The sequence below is a fragment of the Agelaius phoeniceus genome, chromosome 1 (assembly GCF_051311805.1).
Source record: "Agelaius phoeniceus isolate bAgePho1 chromosome 1, bAgePho1.hap1, whole genome shotgun sequence".
Taxonomy (NCBI): domain Eukaryota; kingdom Metazoa; phylum Chordata; class Aves; order Passeriformes; family Icteridae; genus Agelaius; species Agelaius phoeniceus.
The window spans coordinates 28,297,206-28,319,015 of NC_135265.1; the positions used below are offsets into that span (position 1 = coordinate 28,297,206).

The following is a 21,810-nucleotide window of genomic DNA, read 5'->3' on the forward strand; positions in this document are numbered from 1 at the left end:
GCTTATTTTTATGAATAGGTTCTGCATGAAAAAACTTCCGTGTGCTTCATAAGTTTATTAAATAAGTGATTAGGAGTAAACTCAGTGAGTGGAAAGTGTATGTATTTGGGCAATGATCACATTTCAGAAGGAAGTAATTCTCAGCCTGAGGTTGGAAGTCACATTAAACCAATTAGAGTAACCATTATGTAAATGGCAGGTCCTGTGCTGCTTGGCACAGCACTTGTCAGTGGATTTATCAGGAAAGATTAGACTTCATGAAGCACAGTTCAGCTAAGGGGGCATAGCTGAGGGGCATGACAACTGACAAACTGCACTTGAGTCATCTAGCCATGAAGGTAAAAAGGATTTAAAAAAAAGCAAACTAATTATAGAGCAACATACAAACAATAGTGTAGACTTTCTATTACAGTCATAGAAACTCTACTGCTTAAAATATTTAGAATAAATGTAAAGCAGAAATTAGGAAAGACATGGCAGTTTGGGAAGAAAGAAGAGAAAAGGGGTTAATTATTCAGCCTCATTAAATTTTTCATCAGAAGCAGCAAACTATCATAGCTTGAGCATTTTCTTTTTCATTGGAGTGCTTTTTAATATTGACATCCAACCAATTATGTTCAAACTAATTCCCAGAATGCTGTGAGACTGTAGCTACTTTCAGAAGTTTTTCCACATTAATGAACTGTATTATTTTTTCATTAGAAGCTCCAGTATGCTCTGAGACATACAAAGTGGAGAACAGAAAACCACCCTGAATAGAACATATTCTCCAAAAAGTCTTTGGCTTTCTTAATGAATTTCTCTCTTCAGGGAGTCTTCTTCATCTTTACTTTAAAAATTCAAAACCAAAAGCAGCACTTCTACTTCAAGTGGACTCCTCCTTTATAACCAATTGCAGCAAAATATGTGAACTCTGTGCCTAAGCTCCAGACAAAGGTGAAATTACAGAACACAGAAGATTTATATATCTTTTTATTTGACATGATATCTTTTATGGTCTACATTCCAATTTATATATTTGAGGTTCTTTCATTGTTTTTTCAGATACGCCCGACTAGATTAAACTACTTTAATAACATTCTGAAGATTTAATAAGCCTTAGCTAATGATAGCTTGTTTCTTTTTTACATATTCTCAATGAAAAAGAAAACCAGTTAACAAAAAGGCATTGTATTATCTGATTCATTACACAGCAAGCAGGGCATCTTTTTTATGGCTTCTTAATATATTTTGTCTTTTCTTTCCAAAATAACTCTCTCTGGTAATATTTGCATAAAATGTGATGAATGCCTGTCCTAAAGGGGAGTGAAATTGCAACACAGAATTGCATTAGCAACTAATACAGGCATGACAAGACTGAAAACTAATTCTTTATTCTTCCCTTTAAAATTTTCTTTTTAATTAAATTGCACTTTTTCTTCATCTCACCTTCTCCTTAAACCTATATTTTGTTAATAAACACCTGCCTGTAGTTGTGCTACTTATCACTCTCATAGGATTATATACAGAATGTATTCCATACATAGAAATAAGTAAATAAATAAAACCAAATAATAGTAACAACAACAAGAAGTTTCTGGATAGCAGTGTATTATACTGTCTGAGAAACAACATACTTAGAAGGACATGGGCTTATATACAGAAAAGTGCCTTTAATGAGCTAAACCTGCAAATTCACAAGGCACATTCACAACCTTTGTAAAAGACACAAAGTTACTTTACAAGCAAATTATCTACCATTTTTCTTAAAATGGCTTACACCAAATAATAGCATCTACATGTGAACAGCAATGTGTCATTTCCTCTGAGACACAGGTTCAATGGTTTCTCTCTTTCAAGTCTCCAAATAATACTCTTACCAGTATGAGAAAACCCATTTCTTAAATGAGAGTGATGAGGACATTATGTAAGCAACAGATTGTTCAAGAGACTTTTTTCTGCATGCATGGCAGGAATTTTTAGTTCACTGAATTGTCACTCCATTTCTATCCATCAATTTCCTTTTACATGTGAGGCTTTAGCAAAATATACCTATTTTAAATACCTACTTCTGCAGCCAAAAAGTAAAATCTTTATTGCCCTATTTGACTTCTGGGGACCCTGACCCTTAAACTATTACTTTCCTGTTAAGAGAGAAACTAAGCAGTATACAGCTCAAAAGAAACTATGAAGCATGTAATCTAGAAAATTCAGAGACTTCAAGAGAAGGCATTCACTACATCACATCCTCAGAGCAATAAAATTAACTTCTTGCAGAGTTAAGATAAAAAAAGGCAAAAAGTGATACTTGCTCAAAAAACAAGTTGTACTGTAGTTTTACAACAAACTCACAATTTTAAATTTACTGTTATCACGTGTAATTGGCAGTACACCTGGTAGAATAGCTCAAATCTGTACTGTGACAAAAGCGCCAAGACTCAGTTATAATCAGTACATGTGCTCATCACCTGGAGTTCTTCCATAAAGCTTTTAAAGTATATTTAACATAGAGGGGAAGAAAATATCAATCACCTATACAAATCTGTCATGAAATGTACTTTGTGAAGTTTCAGAGAGCACAGACAATAACATTTTCCTGCAGCTCCCTACAAAGACATGAAGTACAGCACAGAAAATAACCTGAATTTCCTGGCTTTATGGTTCCGGTACCCAAACTACTCTCAAGGTGTTGACATCCATATATCAAGTTGAAATATGGAGAGTCATGAGTCATTCATCCATGTCAAGTTAAAGACTACAAACCTTCCTTACATGCTCTGTCACTTTATCACTCTTCCTCCTCTTCCTTTCATTATCTCCTGCATGGCACCAAACACACCTTACAGGAACGAGTCAGTCTTTCTAATGCTGCCATCTAAAAAGCAATGCTGACTGTCAACTTCATTTAGGATTACAAAAACAAACAAATAAACAAGCAAAAAAAAAAAAGCTGTTTCAATGACAGCCTTCAAAGTATAGCTCTTAAAAACTGCAAGCTCAGCAGCCATGTCATTCACCCTCTTCCTCCAATCCAGGAATTATTTGTCTAAAAACCACAGGAAAATTAAATCAAGCAAAAAATTCCTCACAACATGTATTTGATTAAACCACCAGTAGAACACTGCAAAAGAAGCAAAATTTTACACAACACAAGTGATCTTTTAGGATAATCAAGCACATTCATATGAAATTCAAAACAAGTTTTGCTACTTGCAAGAAGAAGGCATGACTGCTATATCTGAATGCAGAAATGCTAAGTAACTTTTACAAACACGCCTCTTCTCCTAATATCTTCCCCCAACAATGGATTTTGGAACTATCACACAGAGAATTAGCTTTCCAAGGTTTTTTATGATGTTATTTTCTTATGAAAACAATTCTCTCCTCCAGTATCCTCTAGTATGGCATCTTGATATCAGCTATTTGAACTACTTGATGTTATTTGGATGCTCATTTAGAATGTTAATAAATTATCTTCAGATCTTTGTAAACAGCATCTTTAACAAGTCATAATTATGTTGTTTTGCATAAAGCTGTGGAACATGGAACACCAGCAAATGAAGATAATTCAGTTGGGCTAGGCATTGTACAAACAGAAGTCATTATAAAACAATCTCTCTCTGTTCTGTTAGAGAAATAGAGATTTCTCTAATGGCTCAGTGGTAAAATAGCTATTCCCCAGCACACATAAGGAGAGTTATACCATTGTTCACCAATAAAACATTCCATTTTGCATAATACAGGAGGTAGAAAGTAATAATGTCCTTCATTAGGAAATTTCTTATTGGATTAGTGGATGTCATCAATCTTAAAAATGTTTGTCTCACTACATCAGAAACCCTTTCCAATTAGTACCCTCAAGCTCTCTATATAATACACACTTCGAGGAGTGGTCACACAATCTCTTTCCCCCTCAAAGTACCTATGGAAATCTCTCACTGGTATTTGGACATTGGAAAGCTTGCTTTCTAGCAACATCATTCACAAGGGATCACACAAGAAACCTCCACTTGAGCCACTCAATAAGGCCTGCATCTCATGGCACTCCTCCCCTGAATCCATGCAAACACACCAGATTTTCCCTCTCTACTCCACGGACATGAAACTGCCAAAACAATCTTGGCAATGCTCACAAAGTACAGAAAGCAATTTAAAAACCTCCAGCTATTGTGGTCTACTGATGACTCTGAGCAATGTCAGCAGCACCAAAACTCAGAGTGCTAATTAATGCTGAGAACGTGCTGATTGCTACAAAAAATGGCTGTTGGATTTTGTTTGAAATTCCAGACACTGATAAGTTTAACACTGTACAGCACTCATATGAAAATGGTAAGCATTGGGATTTCCCAGGGGAGAATAATTTGTGCTAGCAGTAACAAAAGTGCTTGCATTTAATTTGACTAAGTTTTAGTATCTACATAGTACAGTTATTTAAATTGTGATTATTTAGGAAAACTTTTACCCAATAATATGAATCCTTAGGATTTCTCTATATGGTTCTCTCTTCTAATTATTCCATTACTTTAGTGACTCCATATATTTTTTCTGCCTTACTAGACAGAAACAGACATAAGAAGAAAGAAGCCATAAATAGAACCTAAGCCAGTGCTACTGTTGCCTCCCACTGTGGGCTCTGTCAGCCCATCATCTTCTCTGTGGTGCTACACAAACCCACCAGATCTTAAACTTCTGTTACTGAGAATTTTAACATATCTCTACCCACCTAAGGAACCCACCACCTTTTTCAGCTTCACTAGTCTATGAAAGAGAAACAAGAGATTTTGACTGGACATGCATCCAGAAAAAAGGTCAATCTGCCCTGTTACAAAGAGAGGACTTGTTTGTGAAGAGACCACAGAAGAATAGAATAAAAAAAGACATGTGAATCCAGGACATTTCAATAAACAGGATAAATATATGTATTTTCCTTTACCCCAGAAATTACTTACAATACAAAGTGTAATGCACAATTTAATTTATACCATAGAAAATTTTAACTCAAAATATTGATTCTTACTTATCTTTGATAATACTGTACTCTCTATTATGGGAATTGGGCATTCTGTTAAATCTGGAGTTACTGTGTTAAAAGATACACACTTCTGTTATCTGAACTCGGTGGACACACAGGATAAAAAATGACATCAAGTGAAATAGGGAACTGTAAAGTTAAACCCTGGTCTATAAGGTATTAAAAAACCTGAATTAATTCAGCACTGGATCCCAGCCTACAGAATAAAACCCATAGCTTTTGAGGCATTCTCCTATTCCAGCATCCCTATGAGCTGAGGGATTGAGCTGATCCAGTTAGCATAAGCACTTCAGGGCACTTGCTAAAAACAATCCAGACATTCTCTGCTACCAGTACAACATTACCAACTACCATTTTTGACTTTTCTGACAGCTTCAAAATGCCATCCTCCAAGTGAAATCAACCATTACCCTAGCATATAGTACTTGTTTATCTTAACTAGAGGTTTATAATATCAGCCACACTTTTCTATTTTCCTACTTCAAATATGGCAAAGTAGATGCATAAGAAAAAGAATTTCACAGCACAACATTTTTATCCAAACATTTAAATATTTACTTTGATTTTGTTAAATAACGACAGAATACTAAACAACAGTTATAAATAATTTCCTTAAAGAACCCATTTTCTGCATCTCTGCCAAATATTCTGTTGCCAGGCTGCACTACAAGTCTTTTGCATTAATCAAAGACTTAACACATGCTTTGCAAAATTTCTTTTGAATAAAATATCTGAAAGGGTATTTTATAAATGAGGGCAAAGAGCAACAGTGATGAACATGCCTAATGAAAATGAATATGTCCTTATTCAAGACCCACATAGACAAGCCCTATTTGACCACATAAAATCAGATTTAACTGTGAGATGACAGCAAAGAGTGTGGTTGCTTAGATGCACATAACAGAGTGTAATAAAAGTGATAAATTCTAATTAATATGAATTTATGCAGTGTATGTGTAACCAACACTTAATCAGATTCTATCCTAGAGGATCATTTATATTTAGCAGTAATATTTCTTTAGCACATTTTGCTTGAATAATTTTTATTCTTTGAAAAGGTGATGAAATACAGTTTTTCTTAATATTCCTTTTATCTTATTCTGTAACTGAAGACCAGAGAATCAAAAAGATGAATCCCCCCAAACACCTTTTACAACCAATGACAGCTTAAAAATCTTGACAGACCTCTCTCCTCAAGGATATGCAGGCACCAGCTGAAGTTCACCATGCCATAACTAGGGCTTAATTTTCCCTTGAAGAGGTCCTCACTGCCCTCTTTCATCATCATATGTGAATTCCCTTCCTGACAATTAGGCCTCAAGATAAAACATCTTTTAGTTTTAGCATTTAGCATTTTCCCTAGCATCTAATCCTCCTCTTCAGATCATTTCTGCATAATCTCTTTAAAATCAGGATTTTCCCATTTACTGACACAGGCTTATCTGTCTTCAGTCTCAAGGTGCAATTATTGCAAGGAGTCTTTACTCAGGTTTTAAAAACAAACCAAAAAAAATTTTAAAAATAAATCACAAAAAACCCCAAACAAACAAACAAAAAAAAAGAAGAAATACTGGAACAAATGGGGGAGTTTCACCTATGTAATGGAACAGCTCAAGATGACACAGCCCTTGGAAGGCTTGCTTTAATCAGAGGCTTGGTTAGGTAATTTTTTTCTTTCCCTCTTCCCTTCTGATAATTCCTGTCAGTGTGTATTTAGATACAATTTGAAATGCCTGCTGGATTGCCAGTCCTAGGAAGGACTTCTGTCCTCCTCAGGCATTAATATGAGATAGGAACACTCAATGCAGTGAAAATAGGACAGTCCTAGGGTCATACAGAGGGAAAATAAAGCAGACTTTTAATTCTGTGATTTTATGGATTTTAGGCACCAAAGATGTTAGAAGAGGAATTTCAGAACTGTTGAAAATTCCACTTTTGAAACCAAACTATTTTTAAACTAGATTTGGCCCTTAGAATGTAAAACTTGACAGGGATGCAATGGTGCAGATGTTGCATTTGCTGCTCTCTATGGGAAAGTAGGAAACCAAGAGGTTGAAAATCAGAAGAGTATTGAGACCCAAGCTCATATCAAGCAGTGAAGTGAGATTTGGTTACAAGATCCCAAAGTAACACCTTGAAACAGAAAACATTCGTTTATAGGCTCTGGAACTAGGAGGCCTTTGTGTAACACTCTTGCCAAGGTAATGGAACAAGAATAAATCACATACAGATACTGTTTGAAAAAGATCAAAAACTGATTAAAAAGAGCTCTTGCCTGCGGAGTTTACAACACCTCTCTGTCCCCAGTAGAAACCAGCTGGCCCCTGGTTTCACTCCAGGCCTCCGTTACCCCAAAAGTACTATGATATTCTGTATGTTGCCCACACACATTATTGCCTTTGCTCTAATTCTTGACTGCATCAAAGATTGAGCAAGTTATCATCCAAGGACCAATTCTCATCTAGGTGACACAACATGAGCAGGAAAATACAGATACTTAATTGTTCTCTTCAGGAAACAATGCCTTTTTCCTCCTTCCACTTTAATTTTGAAACAGCGCTGTTACCCACAGAAAGCCCATTTCAAGTTCTACTCTTGTTAAAAACAAGGGGAAAAGTCAAACTGCAATTGTTATACCAATAACCAGTCTCAGTATCAACAGTTGCAGATATCTCAAATAATTCTGCAGAGCTACACCATCTATACTATCTGAGATCTGATCAAGTCTTCAAAACAAATAATGATGGAAAAGGCACTGCCTCCTGGATTTTTGTTTCATGACTTCTTTTGTTACAGAAATATTTATCCAATGCTGCATCTTCCACTTCAAAAGTGTTATGTGCACTATTTCAAGCTGTTGGAAGATATAATTTTAATGTGATCAAACCTTGCTGATGTAGTGCATTCTTCAGTAATTAATCTGCATATTATATATATATATATATATATATCTCATAGTAACTGTAGGCAAGCATTACACCCAACACTGACAGCACAATCACAGATCAACATGTGAATTCATCTAGAATTCATCTAACAAAAACATATGAAAGAGAGGGTAGAAAGAAGTAAGAGACTTCTGATGGGGCAAGAAGCACCTATGCTTAGTCAGTTGTGTAAAGGAATGGTAAATATATGTCCTGCATGATGACACGAGAGACTAAGAAAAATATGCATCTTCATGTAAAGGGAAGAAAGTGACAACTTCATGGGTATCTTCATTTAAGAATCAGCAGTCATCACATTGTTCACTGCAAAACTTACAGATACAACAAGATCTTAGCCTATGGTGGGCAGTTATCACAAGATCATAAGGTGTCTTTGAATATGAAAATCACAGAATGGGTGAGGCTGGAAGGGACCACAGTGGGTCATCTGGTCCAACCTCCCCACCTAAACAGGGTCATCCCAGAACACACAGGACAGGATTGCATCCAGACAGTTCTTGAGTATCTCATGAGTTCATGAATATCTCATGAATATCTCCACAGCCCCCTGGACAGTCTGTTCCAGTGTATGGTCACCTGCACAGTAAAGAAATTCCTCCTTGTATTCAGATGGAACTCCCTGTACACCAGTTTCTGCCCAGTGCCTCTTGTTTTATTGTTTGGCAACACTGAGAAGAGCCTTCTTCCAGTCTTGACAACTCCCTTTCAGATTAAATTCAATAATATTCAGCAAAATTCTAAAGCAAATAATAAAAGTTAAGGTAGAATAAAAATGGCATTTGAGAAACTCACAGAAGTTCAGTGCAGCTGTGTAGAACCTGAAGCAAACAACTGGTCATTGCAAATGAAATCAGTTAAATCAGAGAAAGAAAATTATTGATGAACAAAACATGCCATTAAACATCTTTTCAACAAAAACAGTTCAACACTTGGCAGTCTGTGTCAGCCCCACACCAATATAATCACCAGTCCCCAGTTTCACAACTTCTCATCCATGAGTGGCTAAAAGCTGCTGCTGTCTAGCTCAGATCATCAACCAGATCCACACCATGACTCAACACTGGGAATCTTCCTGTTTCATCACTTTACTTAATTTATGTTTAAAAACCATGATGGCTTTCCCACTGACCACACAAAATGAACCAACTCTGTATTTGTAACTGAATAAAATGCATACACCAGGTCTGCACAGAATGGAATGAGAAAGTTTGGTGAGAAACCTAGTTCACTCACTTGAAGCTACAATCAACTGTGCTCATTAAAATGTGATCCAAAACTCTGAAGGTCCATTAAACACACCAGAACATCAAATACCCATTCTCTCAAGAAATCAAAAAAAGTAACAAAAGCCAAAATTTCAAAGCAGTTTCAGCTGGAGCAGTAAAAATGACTCAGTGATGGCACCCATATCACAAGATGGGTAGAAATTAGAAGGGACCTCTGGAGATAACTTTTAGCTCAACTTCCCTGCTCAAAGCAGATTATTCACAACATTGTATATGTTGAATCAAAGATAACTAAACCCCCAAATGGTTAAAGTGAGTATTGCAATAACCTCAGATTTTTATGGCAGTAGACTGGAGGATGGTAGTAAACAGGAAATCAGGTCCTCTGAGAGTTTTTCATGGATTGAAAGCAAACACTTGAAATTTGAATTAGAACACTCCTCCCCTCTTTCCAACAAAACAACAACAACAAAAAAGAAAAAAAAAACCCTTCAAACCCCATAAACATAAGAAAACATAAAAAGAAAACTATTATTATATAAAACAAAGCATGCCTCAACTCAAACCTCATAGTCATTGCACATTATTGTCAAGGGCATCCTTAAGAAAACATAATGCAGTAAAGCAGTATAGAAGACACAGAGTAGACATTATTCCATAAACCTTTAGAAATAAAAACAAGACAGATGCAAGTCATGAACAGCACTTAGAAAAGCTGATGACAGACTAAATTCAATACCAAAATAGCGTGGTTCTCAAAAAATGGACACAAGAGGTCCCAAAAGGCCTATAATCCAGCTAATTGCCTTGACAAAGTCTCAGCCACATTCTCCTGACCTCTCTCATTCACAGAAGGAGAAGGAAAATATCATCTGAAGTGCATGAGCTCACTACTGTTCAGTTTTGGGTTTCTCTCTGATACTTTAGCTGAACTCTGTACCTCCCATGCTACATGTCACTTCAGACCACTGACCAGCAATTCTTCCAGTTCACTTTCTAGATCCTCCCACGACTGGAGGGAGGGAAAACAAAAGAATTCAATACACAGCTGAGAAAAAGAGCAGAAAAATTTAATTTGGAGCCAAACAGAGATGCAGTGTCTTATTCACTGCATCTTGCCTTTCATCATCTGAAAAGAGCCACTCTTGTTTTTCATTACTTGTTTTTCATCTTGTTTCCATTTCATCACTGATGTTATGGCTGCAGTATTTCTTACTGTAGGCAAAACAGGCGAGAGATGTCACAGAAGAAAAGATGAAGGGAAGAGCTAGCTCTTCATCAGGCGAAGTAATTGGATCATACCTGTCCTACACAAAAGTTTCTTAAGAGCAGTCTTTACCAGGAAGGGAAAAAGGGGGTGAAGACAAAAGCCAACACAGTCTCCTTGGTGCTGGTTTAGCTGACATTACTTCAGAGCACGTGTACCATGTGCAAAGTAAGGGGAGTTAAGTCCATAGCAAACCGATTGCATGTGTTCTTAAGCAGTAGTTCACCAGAATTATTATTATCCTCAAACTATGTTACTGTTTTAATATTTTTAAATACAATCCATTACACTGTTAAATGGAGACATAATAAAATGCTGGAGAGTTTATTCTGCTGATGCCTAGCAACTTAGGGTAAATGCTTTATGAAAATGTTATATTATTACTGTGCCTTTCCATAAACCTGTGCATATATATCACGTCTTTTTAAGTGTGTGTTGAACATTTACAGATCTGTAATGGAACTGTAAATTGTTTTTAATTTGTCAACAGTTTAAAGGGAAAAAAAGGTCACTGTCATTGTGTAACCCATCTTGCAGTCAGAAGTGAAAGTTGCAAAGGATTTTCCCTTCTTCATATTTCTCTTTCTAGTGTTATTGGAAAGCTTGTCTTCTTGTTTAAATGAATTTCCTTTTAATCTCCTCCCTGAGCAGCTGGATAGATGGAGCCTCTTAAAAAATTCAGGATATCACTGTAATTGTAAATTGATCTGCTTCTGTGGCAGAAAGCAGTGTGCCTCCATCTAGGAAAGAGACTGTCTTCTCCAAGTTATTTTTCAGACAAATGATTAATTTGCAATCTCCCCTATTATTGCATTATCCTTTAATGAAAAAACACTTTTTCAACAAATCTACTACTTTTTGGACTGTTTTGTTCCTGGCAACATACAGGAAAATAAGCTAACTGCCAAAGCCAATGTGAAATATTTCCCAGTCAGAAATTTTTAAATTTTCTAAATGAGAGTTTGATTCTACTTACATATGAACTGCAACTCTATCAAGACAACTAAAATGCACATATTCATCACTGCTTAAGTCCTGAATTAATGTAATATATTAATAGACACAGGAAAATTCCCCACTGATTTTTAATGCAGAGTTAAGGTTGAAACACTGTTATGACTATGCAATCTTTAAAGCAGACACGTAACTCATTAGGATCAAAGTAGGGGAAATTATCCATCTACTGTGGTGCTGAATCCACATAGCCTATTTGCCTTTGGCTCTTTGGTTATGAGATCTGGCATCACTTGGATTATTTCACCTAATCCATCATTAGCTTTCACGTGTCCTATATACCGTGGAATAAACCTAAATTTAACAAACCCATCTCCCCATCAATTACCACACTGAATATATTACATGTCAGCACAGGACACAAAGATTAGATGTGCTGAATCACATCTTTCTTTGTGAAAATTCAATATGTTTAGAGCACTTTTAACGATGCTGACTCCAATTGTAATAATTGTTCCTTCTCATTGATGACAGGCACTAATGCTCTAACCTTTATGTACAACACAGAGCTTCTAAACAGAATTTAAAATATATAAGAGATCCCAGTAACAGTGCCACAGACTAAAATGTGGAGTTTTTTAATTGTAATATTTGCCTAGATGGTGGAATCCTGTAAGATGACCTATTTTCCCCCTATAATCCTGCCAGTAAACATTAGTTATTTCAGATTAACTTTCTCCCTCCACATACACAAAGCACACAAAAAGGTCACTACTTACAACAAAAACTCAACACGCTGCTGTTGCGCTATCACAGCACCCCGACTTACCGGTCTTCCACAAATACACGGATGAAGTTTGAAATTCACTTTGTGCACGCGTGTCCCAGCTCGCCAGCAGCAGCAGCAGCAGCAGCAGCCCGAGAGCTGCCCCGCAGCGGGCGGGCACGGCAGGAGCCCCCGGCCCGCGGCGGCGGGGAGCGCTGCCCTCGCTCAGCCCCATGCCGCCCGCAGCCGCCGCCGACACCCGCAGCACCGCCGCCAAGCCTTCCTCACGCGATCCGCCCCTCCTCAGAATTTCCTCGCGGGGAGAAAGGGACCGCAAAGCTCTCTCCCGCCGCCGTGCATGGCAGTTGGAAAGGAAAAGCTGTTTAACACCAGGGAACAATAGAGTCCTCGCTGGCTCCGGCTGCTATTGCTGCTGCTGCAGCAGCTCCTCGTGCCGGTATGGTCGCTGCTCCACGCTCTTCCATTCAGCGCTTATAGCAGTTTTCCATCAGCTAAAAGCGAGACAGCTGTCCGCAGGGGGCTCCAGCTGACTGAGCAGGTTATCTTGCTCTGGGAGGCAGCAGCAGTCATTTACACCAGCTGGAGAGAGTGAGAGACAGAGAATCAGGCATGAGGAGGAACACAAATAGCCCAGCGCTCTAATCTCAGCGCAAAGAGTGACTGCAAAAGGCTGGCTTCCCAGACACGTCTCTCCCCGGAATATCCCAAATGATACACACTAAGAAGAAAAGAAGAAATCATCATCAGACATACTTCAGAAACACAAATCATCCGACCAGAACAGATATAAACAGAACAATATATAACAATTAAGAGAGCATCAGACATTTGTCCTGGTAATACCATGTACGCTGCATTAACCATTTTGTAAACAACAAAAAAACCAAGTGATTACACATGCATTGAACAGACAATTAAGACCATATGAAGGGAAATTGAAGAAAATATAGAAAAAAAAATGTAAAAACACTACCTTGTCTTGCATATATTTATCCAATCTATTTCAGGTAATGGCATACAGCTATCTGCTCTGAGGAAAGATGAATATGTGTGTATGATAATGTGTATGTATGTGTAAGCCCATCACTTCTGTGGTAGATGAAGTGTGCACATAATATATAACACAAGATAGCATCCTTTCTTATCCAGCAAGTATGTACACACATATACATGCATAAACGTCAACTGTGTAATTTAAAATAATTTGAAGATCAAGTTATCAATCATTTTACATATGAAAGTATGCAGGCTACATTAGGCTGTCAAGATGGTACAAAAACGTGGAGAGAGACAAAGCTTTTTAAATAGGGATCTTTATCTCTCCCACACACTAAGCAGTGAACAGAAACTATAACAAGCCTAAAGATTGGGCTTCTGACACCTATAAACTGGGAAGCAAATGAGGAATTTTCAAGAAAAGCAATATCATATTCAGAAAGTTACATTAAAATGCAAACAAAAATACACAGTAAGAACACAGGACCCAGAGTTGAAAAATGATGGAGGTATTGTTGTTTAAAGAAGAAACCTTCAGTCAACCTCTCTTGGGACGCCTGTCATTTTGCACAACCTTCCCAGACTCAGCCTTTTCACATGCATTAGATTAAAATCAGTTGTGATCAAATAATTCCCAAGTCCTTGCCTGTTTAAATATTCTGACATCAGAGCAAATTAGCAATGTTGAAGGTTGCAAATTCGTCTTTGTTTACTTTCCACTCTGTTACGCCTCTAAGAGGGAATTAAAGGCTCAGGGAGCTATAGCACCATGAGGCTGTGATTAAGAGAGATAAGCAAGTGTGGATTACTGTTCCTCAGCTGTTGAAAAACAGGCAACAATCAGGAGATTATAGGTTGATAAGGGATACATAGAAAGCCATGATCTTAACAAATTTATATCATCCTGATCCAGAACTTGTACCCTCAGCTAAAAGCACTTCAGGAGATACATTTTATTCACTTCTACATCATGCTGTATTAGCTTTAGAAAACATGGTTTCCTCTTCAGCCTTTGCCTTGTACTAGAGAGAACATTGATATAAACCAAAATTTTTTCTGAGTTCATTGATTTACATCAATTTTAAAGCTACATCCGTGTTTAAGTTAATCACATGCACATTATTTAACAAGCTGTGCAAAGGGACTTGAGAATATTCAACATAATAAAAATAATGCCAGCTTCACAATTTATGAAAAGTAGGATTAAGAATCTAAGGGTTTAAAGAAGTTTTCAAAACCTCAGGAAATCTACAACAATAGCTATATTGACTTGCATACTTAAAACATATGTAGCTTATAGATTCCTTTGAAAAATTAAAAGTAAACATTGGCTTTTTTAGCCAGAGCTATGCATGAGAGGAAGACTCAAGTTTATAGAGAGACTAGGGGAAAAGGCACCCTTTTCAGAGTTATTAAATACAATGGATTCTATCTGGAATTTTTAATGAATGTATAAAGAAAGCCTCTGAGAATATTTTGTACGTGACTCAGATCATCTGGAAACATCATCAGGGAACAGATCATCCATGTAGTTGGCACAATGAATCAAAGTGGGTTTTGACAGCAGAACAAAGCAGCATCATGAGAGAGGGTAAGCACATGTACACAAACACTCAAATATTTTCTTATATTTGTGCAACTATAGAACTGCATATTTCAAAACTATTAAAATATAGATTATCAAAGTAAAATATTTTCACACTACTTTTTATGGTTTTACCATTTTATCAGTCATAAAATCAATGGACCACAAAAGAATAATTCCACTTTTTTTTTTTTTTTTTGTCAGAAGGTATAATGAATTAAAACTGTTCAGAAATAGGTCACAGAGACAAAATGGAAGGAATATTTATTATGCAAAAATATTTGTATGTCTGGAAAAAAAGAGGATTTCTGAAGAGCTGGTTTTGAGACTCAGTTGCTTATGCCTTACATGCACTCATCTTTTACTCAGGATAGGGAAAGGCCAGTGATTCCCCAGGCCAAAGAGTAGGCTGGTGCCTGAAGACAAACACCAAAAACAACCTCCCCAACCTAACTGCAGGAATTAGACTTCTCAAACAAGAGGGAATATATCCTGATTTTAAATTTCAGTTGCTATCAGCATGCCTTTCTGGGAATGCTGTTGTTAGCCATTTCCAGTGTACCTGATGCCCTATTATCCTCTTATTTGCTACAGTGAACGTGGGGCCTCCCTCCAGTAAACAATGCACTATTTCCAGCCTACTGGCAATCTTCTAATAGATACTTAACAATCATAATTTATCAGTTGTTTATGGCTTAGACATTCCCAAATAAATGGTTAAGTATTTCTGAGAAGAAGCTTCTAGATAACGCATAGAAATAAACTACAACTGACATTAGTATGCATATCACAAACTTAATAGTGCAATTGTTGCTCCTTAGAGCACCAACAAGTGACACTCAAGAGATACAATTATATATTTATAAACAGAGGTGGCACCTGGAGGTATGGTTTAGTGGTGGACTAGGCAGAGATAGGTCAGTGGCTGAACTCCATGATCTTAAACATCTTTTCCAAACTAAATAATCCTATTATTTTATTTGAGGCACAACAGCTACAAGAAGTCTGTAAATTACTCAAACAAATCATTGACAACTTAGCACCTTTTCATTTCTCTTCAAAAAGTATGACTAACCTCAAAGACCTTTATCAAAATGACAAAGTGTTAGTCATGAAATATTCCAATAACTTTGCTCACATTTCCTAGCATTAAAGAGTTAGAGGATAACAAAGTAAGCTTGAAATACCTCTTATTTTTTGGAGAGAGAAATGATAAGATAAATATTTCAATACAGAATCAGGCTGGCAGTATTCCTCTGCTACCAGGCAGTCCCATGCTAACACCCTTGTCCTTATGAAAAGCCATGAATCAAAGCTTCAGGATCATATTACCTTACATCCTGATGATGTTGTATTTCTACACACAGTAAGGCCAAAAAGCATGCACAGACTACTAAAGATATACACACATTTGTTGTTAGAGTAAGCAGTACACAACAAAGAGCAATGCTCAGCATCACTTTCTTCTGCCTTCAATTTCAGACTGGTCAAAACAGAAACCTTTAGAGAAGTTTCAGGTAATTTTTGTAGATCTATAGAAGATGTTTTACAAACTCTACAACTGCACCCCACTAAACCATCTCTGCTGCATGAGTACTAGACTAGTACAAAAAAACCTCCAGAATGAGTACTAGAATAGCCCAAACTCTAGAGAGTGAAAAAATATTGTATTTCTTGTGCAGAAAAGTGAAAGTTCTCTTCATCTGAACTGTGCTAGTTTTGATTAATCTCCAAGACCTTTCCCCCTCTCTTAGGTATGAAAATAACAAATATTGCCAAAAACAACTAAGTCACCTATCATTTAGCTCCTATTCATTTAGCTCTAAGGTTATAATGAGTTTATTATAGCAAATGCCCACTGGATAATAGAATAGCAAATATTTCTGATAAGTATTCTAAACTTGTAACATGCTGACCTGGTTCTGTTGCCATATGAGAATGCCCTTGGATATATCCATTTCATGGGATGCAGTGACATGGTTGCCTCCCTAACTTTTAGAGAAGTTAGGAAGGTACAGTGTGTTCCCTTATATGTATATTTCCTTGTAAGATCCATGGTCTAAATAATCCACAGTTAAAAGAAGCTTTTGTTCTCTTCATTCCCTAACAAACTCAAGGGCTAAAAATTCTAGTTCTGCACTGTGTGAGAGCCTGAAATTCATGAAGATATTTTACTACAGTTGCAAATATATTGTAATCATTCTCTTCAGATGGGGCCTGCAAGAATTTTGTTAGATATTGAGTACTTCAGGATGGAATAAGCTGCACAGGGCTGTTTTAATCTTTGCTGCACAGCATTAAGAATTCTTTACCAGATTCAGAAGGAGTCTCTTATTTTTCTTTATATCAATGCTAAGGATCCTAGTCAGGGAAGCCACAAAAATATGCTAAAAATGAAAAATCTAAAAAAAAAAATTATGCTAATTTTTCAAAATATGCCTGTTCCAGTCTTTAAGTCCAAAATTGCACATGCTGTGCAAAACTTGCCACTGAAGTTATTGTTTAGGAATCCTAAACATATGGCCTCTAGGTGTCACACTCGACCATGTCATGCTATTGGAAATGCCTATTTTGCTTTCAAAGCAGGTAAGAGGTCTTGATTTTAACCTTTCAGGGTTTTTATGCCACATCCCCTTTGTAAACTTGCAATTTTAAAACAGACAAGCAAAAGCCACCCAGTCTCTTTCATACAAGTAGTACAATTATTTATGGTTTTCCCAGAATAACTATTTTTGCAAACATTAGAGGTATCACAATGCCTGTCTGTTGAATTTGTTTCATTCTTTTAGATCATGGATTTGGAGAACAAATTATGAACTTAAAGAGTTATATGTGTGAGCTGCAGAGAAGTAAGAAAGCATTACAAGTACAAAGTGACTGGAATATATTAATAATGCACACAAACTCTTCAGTGTTTCCTGATTACTACAAAAAATTGCCACAAGAAAAAATTATTTTTGAAAAATTATTGAAGATTCTACTTACATAAATGATTAGAAACATCTTATCATCTAGTTCTGGTTTTATAAATTCTTTGCTTTTTTTAAGTTAAGATAGCAATTCTTGGACTGATCTTTTTTTAAGTTTTTTTTTTATTATTGTTTCATTATACTGGAGGGTGAAGGGTGGTGTTTGTTTGGTTTTTAATCTATATCATACCTAGACATTTTCATAGCCATTCTTTCATTGGTATAGGGTGGACTTTTCAATTGCACAAAAAAAAAAAAAAAAAGTAGGCAACAAAATCAACCTACTTAGCATGAAATAGTCACAGAAAACAAGTATTCTTTGAAAGGAGAGCACACTGAGGTAGTGAGGTACAGCCAGGAAGTATGGCTGCTTGCTGGGAGATCAAGCTAGAAGAATTAAGTAAGAGATCAATGAATTTATCAAGGAGGGCACTCAGCTTTGGATCAAGATACATGATGAAAAACTGTATTTACCATCTTTGTTTTCCAGAAAAATGTTAGTTTTGAATTGGTAATGTAACCAAAGGCTACTGGGCTAAACAGATCAATATCACAGTGAAATGCAATGGTCCAAGAACTGAAGAAGGTCAGATTAAACTGCCTAATTTTACTTTATGGCTTTAAACTGTGAATAAACTGTCCTTTTCTGTCCAGATTACATTGGCTTCAATGCCAACCACATGAAGAAGATCCTATCCAAAGATGAGAGCTGGCTGGGAAGATCAAAACTGGCTCTATTACTTTTTCTGCCTTAAAAAAGCGGGGGGAAATGCATGAGGAAAATGGTGACGTTTTCACTTAAAAACTTTTGTTAACCCCTGTTTTGGGGAAAAAACTTAACTTCATTTGTGCTGGGAATGATCAGCGTGCTCTTCCCATCACAACCTCCAACGAGAAGCCTGCCCAACCTAGAACCTTCTCTGTAACTCTGATCCCAGTATGCAGTTGCTTACAGAGTGCTGAGGGGAAACAAAATAAGATTGGGTACAAAAGTGGAACATAATGGTGGCCTCTAAGTCACTAGGAGAGAAAGCTTGGAAAATAGTGATAGGAAGAGCCAAGAAAACAGGCTGAAATCAGGATAAGAAACCTAACTGGAGAAAAAAAAAGACTGCAAGGAAGTAGGGACAACCAGAATTTGTGTGGGTGTGTTTACTCTTTTAATGCATTAGTTTCTGTTTACTCTTTTAATACATTAGCTGTGGATCTACAGTTTGTACAGGTATATGAATCAGACTGCACACAGAATGGAGCCTTTTTAATCTAACTTTAGTTACTTCAGTTTCAGAAGGCCCAATAAGGACTTCACTAATGGACAAAACAAACCAACCCAGTTGACCAAAATTGCCATTTACTTTTTAACTCCAAGCCCATACTAGACTTTCCAAGAGGTAACCAAAATAGAGTATTTTAATGGATCTTTCCAAGTCAAATCTGTTCCTCCAGTGTGTGCCGGTACTTTTGAAATTTGTGTTCCTAAAATCAATGGGAACAGCTAGCCCTCATGTCTAGCATGAACTTAGACAGAAAATAAATGTTTGTCTAGAGAATAGGCTCACTGGGGAAAAATAGTGGTTAAAACTCATAGTTTTAAATGCAAATAAGAAAAATTATTCTCAGGACCTGAAGAGCAGACAGGGAGATTTCAAAGACACAATGGAGAGGTAAGTACTGAAATCCCTGGCAAAAGGGGAACAGAAAGAGAATGAAATAAACAAAGAAAATCAGTGCCCATTATTGCTTTTGAAAATCCTCTCCAGGGAGAGCTTAGTAATATGCACATACCCAATCACCTTAAACAAAAGCCACCTTCAGTCAATTTTAAAGCTTTTCCTTATTAAAATCCTATTGATTGATCATTCTTCATCTAAATGTCTGACAAGCCAATTTCCATTTTCAAGGAGGGAAATGTTGGTCTTCTTTTTCAGGCCATAAATCACTCAAACATTCTGTTATCAATTCTCAAATTAGTTAAGTAATACAAATTAATAAGAAAATTAAACAAGGCTGATTTCTTTAGTGAGTTGTTTCATTGGTGCAGCTTTTTTTAACTTAACCAATACATTCAGCAGTTTCCAGAAATGCACCGACTCAGTAGCAGTGACAAACACAATATAGGTGGAAATAGCTTTTAATAACTTGTTAACTTCTTAAGAGTTCTAATTTTGCTGGCCAAAAGTACAGCTGTGTGTTTTGTGCTGGCTTCAACAGATCAATAAGCAAGAGGAATGTAACTTTAGTAAACTGATTAATGTATCTCACACCATTCGGACACAGGGCAAGTTGAGGTGAGATTTAAACCATTCTAAATTAATAAATAAGGTTCAATTGGGATTTGCTAACTTAATAAGCTCTAAGATAGGACCCCATTTTATTATTAATAATATTACTTTGTAGCAACATAGGTTCTCATTAAAGTTACAGCCCTAAATATGGTATCTCAAAATAAAGCCTGTAATGCTACACTAATAGTGTAATAAAGCCTCTGTAATACTATCTAAAACTTCACAAGTCTGTTCCATCTGTCATACTTCCATTATATGGTAGTTGCTTTACCTGGGAGATGGAAGGCAAACCTGTTCCTACTGATCAATCTTACTATTGAAAATATTAGTGACTCATTAAAGTCGACTCTGGAGCAAACTACAATGCAAAAAGTTAGTCTAAATAAGGAATGTAACAAAGTTAGCAAATCCTAAGTGCATATTAATCAAAGCAAGTTATAATTTCAGAACATAGACTGCAAAATTCTGAGCTGTGCTAACAAAAATTCCCATTCTCCTAAGCACTGCCTTTTCTTCCTCCTGGGCTGCTGAGCACCATCCTCACCTCCATTTCATTACACCAATATTTCTATGGCAAAACAGAGCAGGTAGCCAAACCTGTGCACCAAGATACCTGATATCACAACTACATATAATTTCATTTTCTGCATATACATCCAATGCATTTAATACATTCTGTGTGCTGCTGAAAAATGTATCCTAAATTATCAGCATTAGCATTACAACTAAAGCCTCATTAAAAGATATCAAAGCAAGCTTAAGGTGATGTGACACTTCCAGGATGGGAAAACATTCATAAAATTGGCATCATTGCTTTTCCCTGTGATGACAAAAGACAATACAGCAAGTTTTCTCCAATCATTATTACATTTGGGTATCTGAAAATAGGAATAAAAGTTTTCCAGTTAACTGTTAGTGTGAGTTCTGGTACTTCCACAGGTTTTTCCTGTGAGATTCAAAACCAGCCTTGGTCTAAACAACTGACAGTTGCATCTATACACTCCCTGCAGAATATAAGACAGATTCATTTGATACACTGCTCACTGAAGGAAGAAATGGTGTGGAGGAGATTCTCAGTGACTGAACTATTATTGAAATATTATAGAAACCTGCAAAGCAGTTGTCTCTAGATCAGCATGCAGTTCAGTTGTTACCATCCAGTTAGATGAATAGAGCATGATTTCCTTGGGACAAGGAAATTTAATTTACACAGATAAAGTGAGGTGGAGAGCATTAAAAATTCGAAGCATGACTTTGAAACCACCATGGCAATGCTTGAATGATGCTGAGTTCAGGTAAATAGATAGATATGATTTACCAGGGCAAAAAAAAAAAAAAAATACATCATGTATAAAGCAGAAGTCAAACTTCACATAAAAACCTGTTTCCTACATGTATCAATAGGAAAAAAAAAATATTATGCTTTCATATTAATGATTTAAATACACATATTAAAATTCATATGTTAACTAGATACTAACACAATTTATGTCAGCTTAAATCCTCTTAGCCTCCATATATAAATACAGATACAACACACAACTTCAGTTGTCTGGCTGATATACCAGTGCCTAAGTATAAGGTTACTTTTCTAAGACATCCCACACAGTGAAAAGAAAATAGCAAATTTTGCAATATGTTGCTAAAATACTCTCACCATCAGGTCCACCTCCACCCACTTCCTGCAGACACTTCTACATATGCTCAAATATTAATTTCTTCATCAGACAGATTGGTTTAGAGGTATTTTCAATCCTTAAATATGTACAAACATATTACTAT

The 21,810-nt window shown here is 36.5% G+C and overlaps 1 protein-coding gene across 1 annotated transcript in view; it reads right to left on the bottom strand.

Moving 5' to 3' along the window:
- Positions 1 to 21,810, bottom strand: part of THSD7A (thrombospondin type 1 domain containing 7A) — a 254,195-nt gene that overhangs the window by 176,319 nt on the left and 56,066 nt on the right. Inside the window, exon 3 of the mRNA XM_077175422.1 lies at positions 12,236 to 12,772. Coding sequence (XP_077031537.1) covers positions 12,236 to 12,407 — 172 coding nt within the window. The 5' untranslated portion in view covers positions 12,408 to 12,772. The remainder of the gene's footprint in view (positions 1 to 12,235; positions 12,773 to 21,810) is intronic.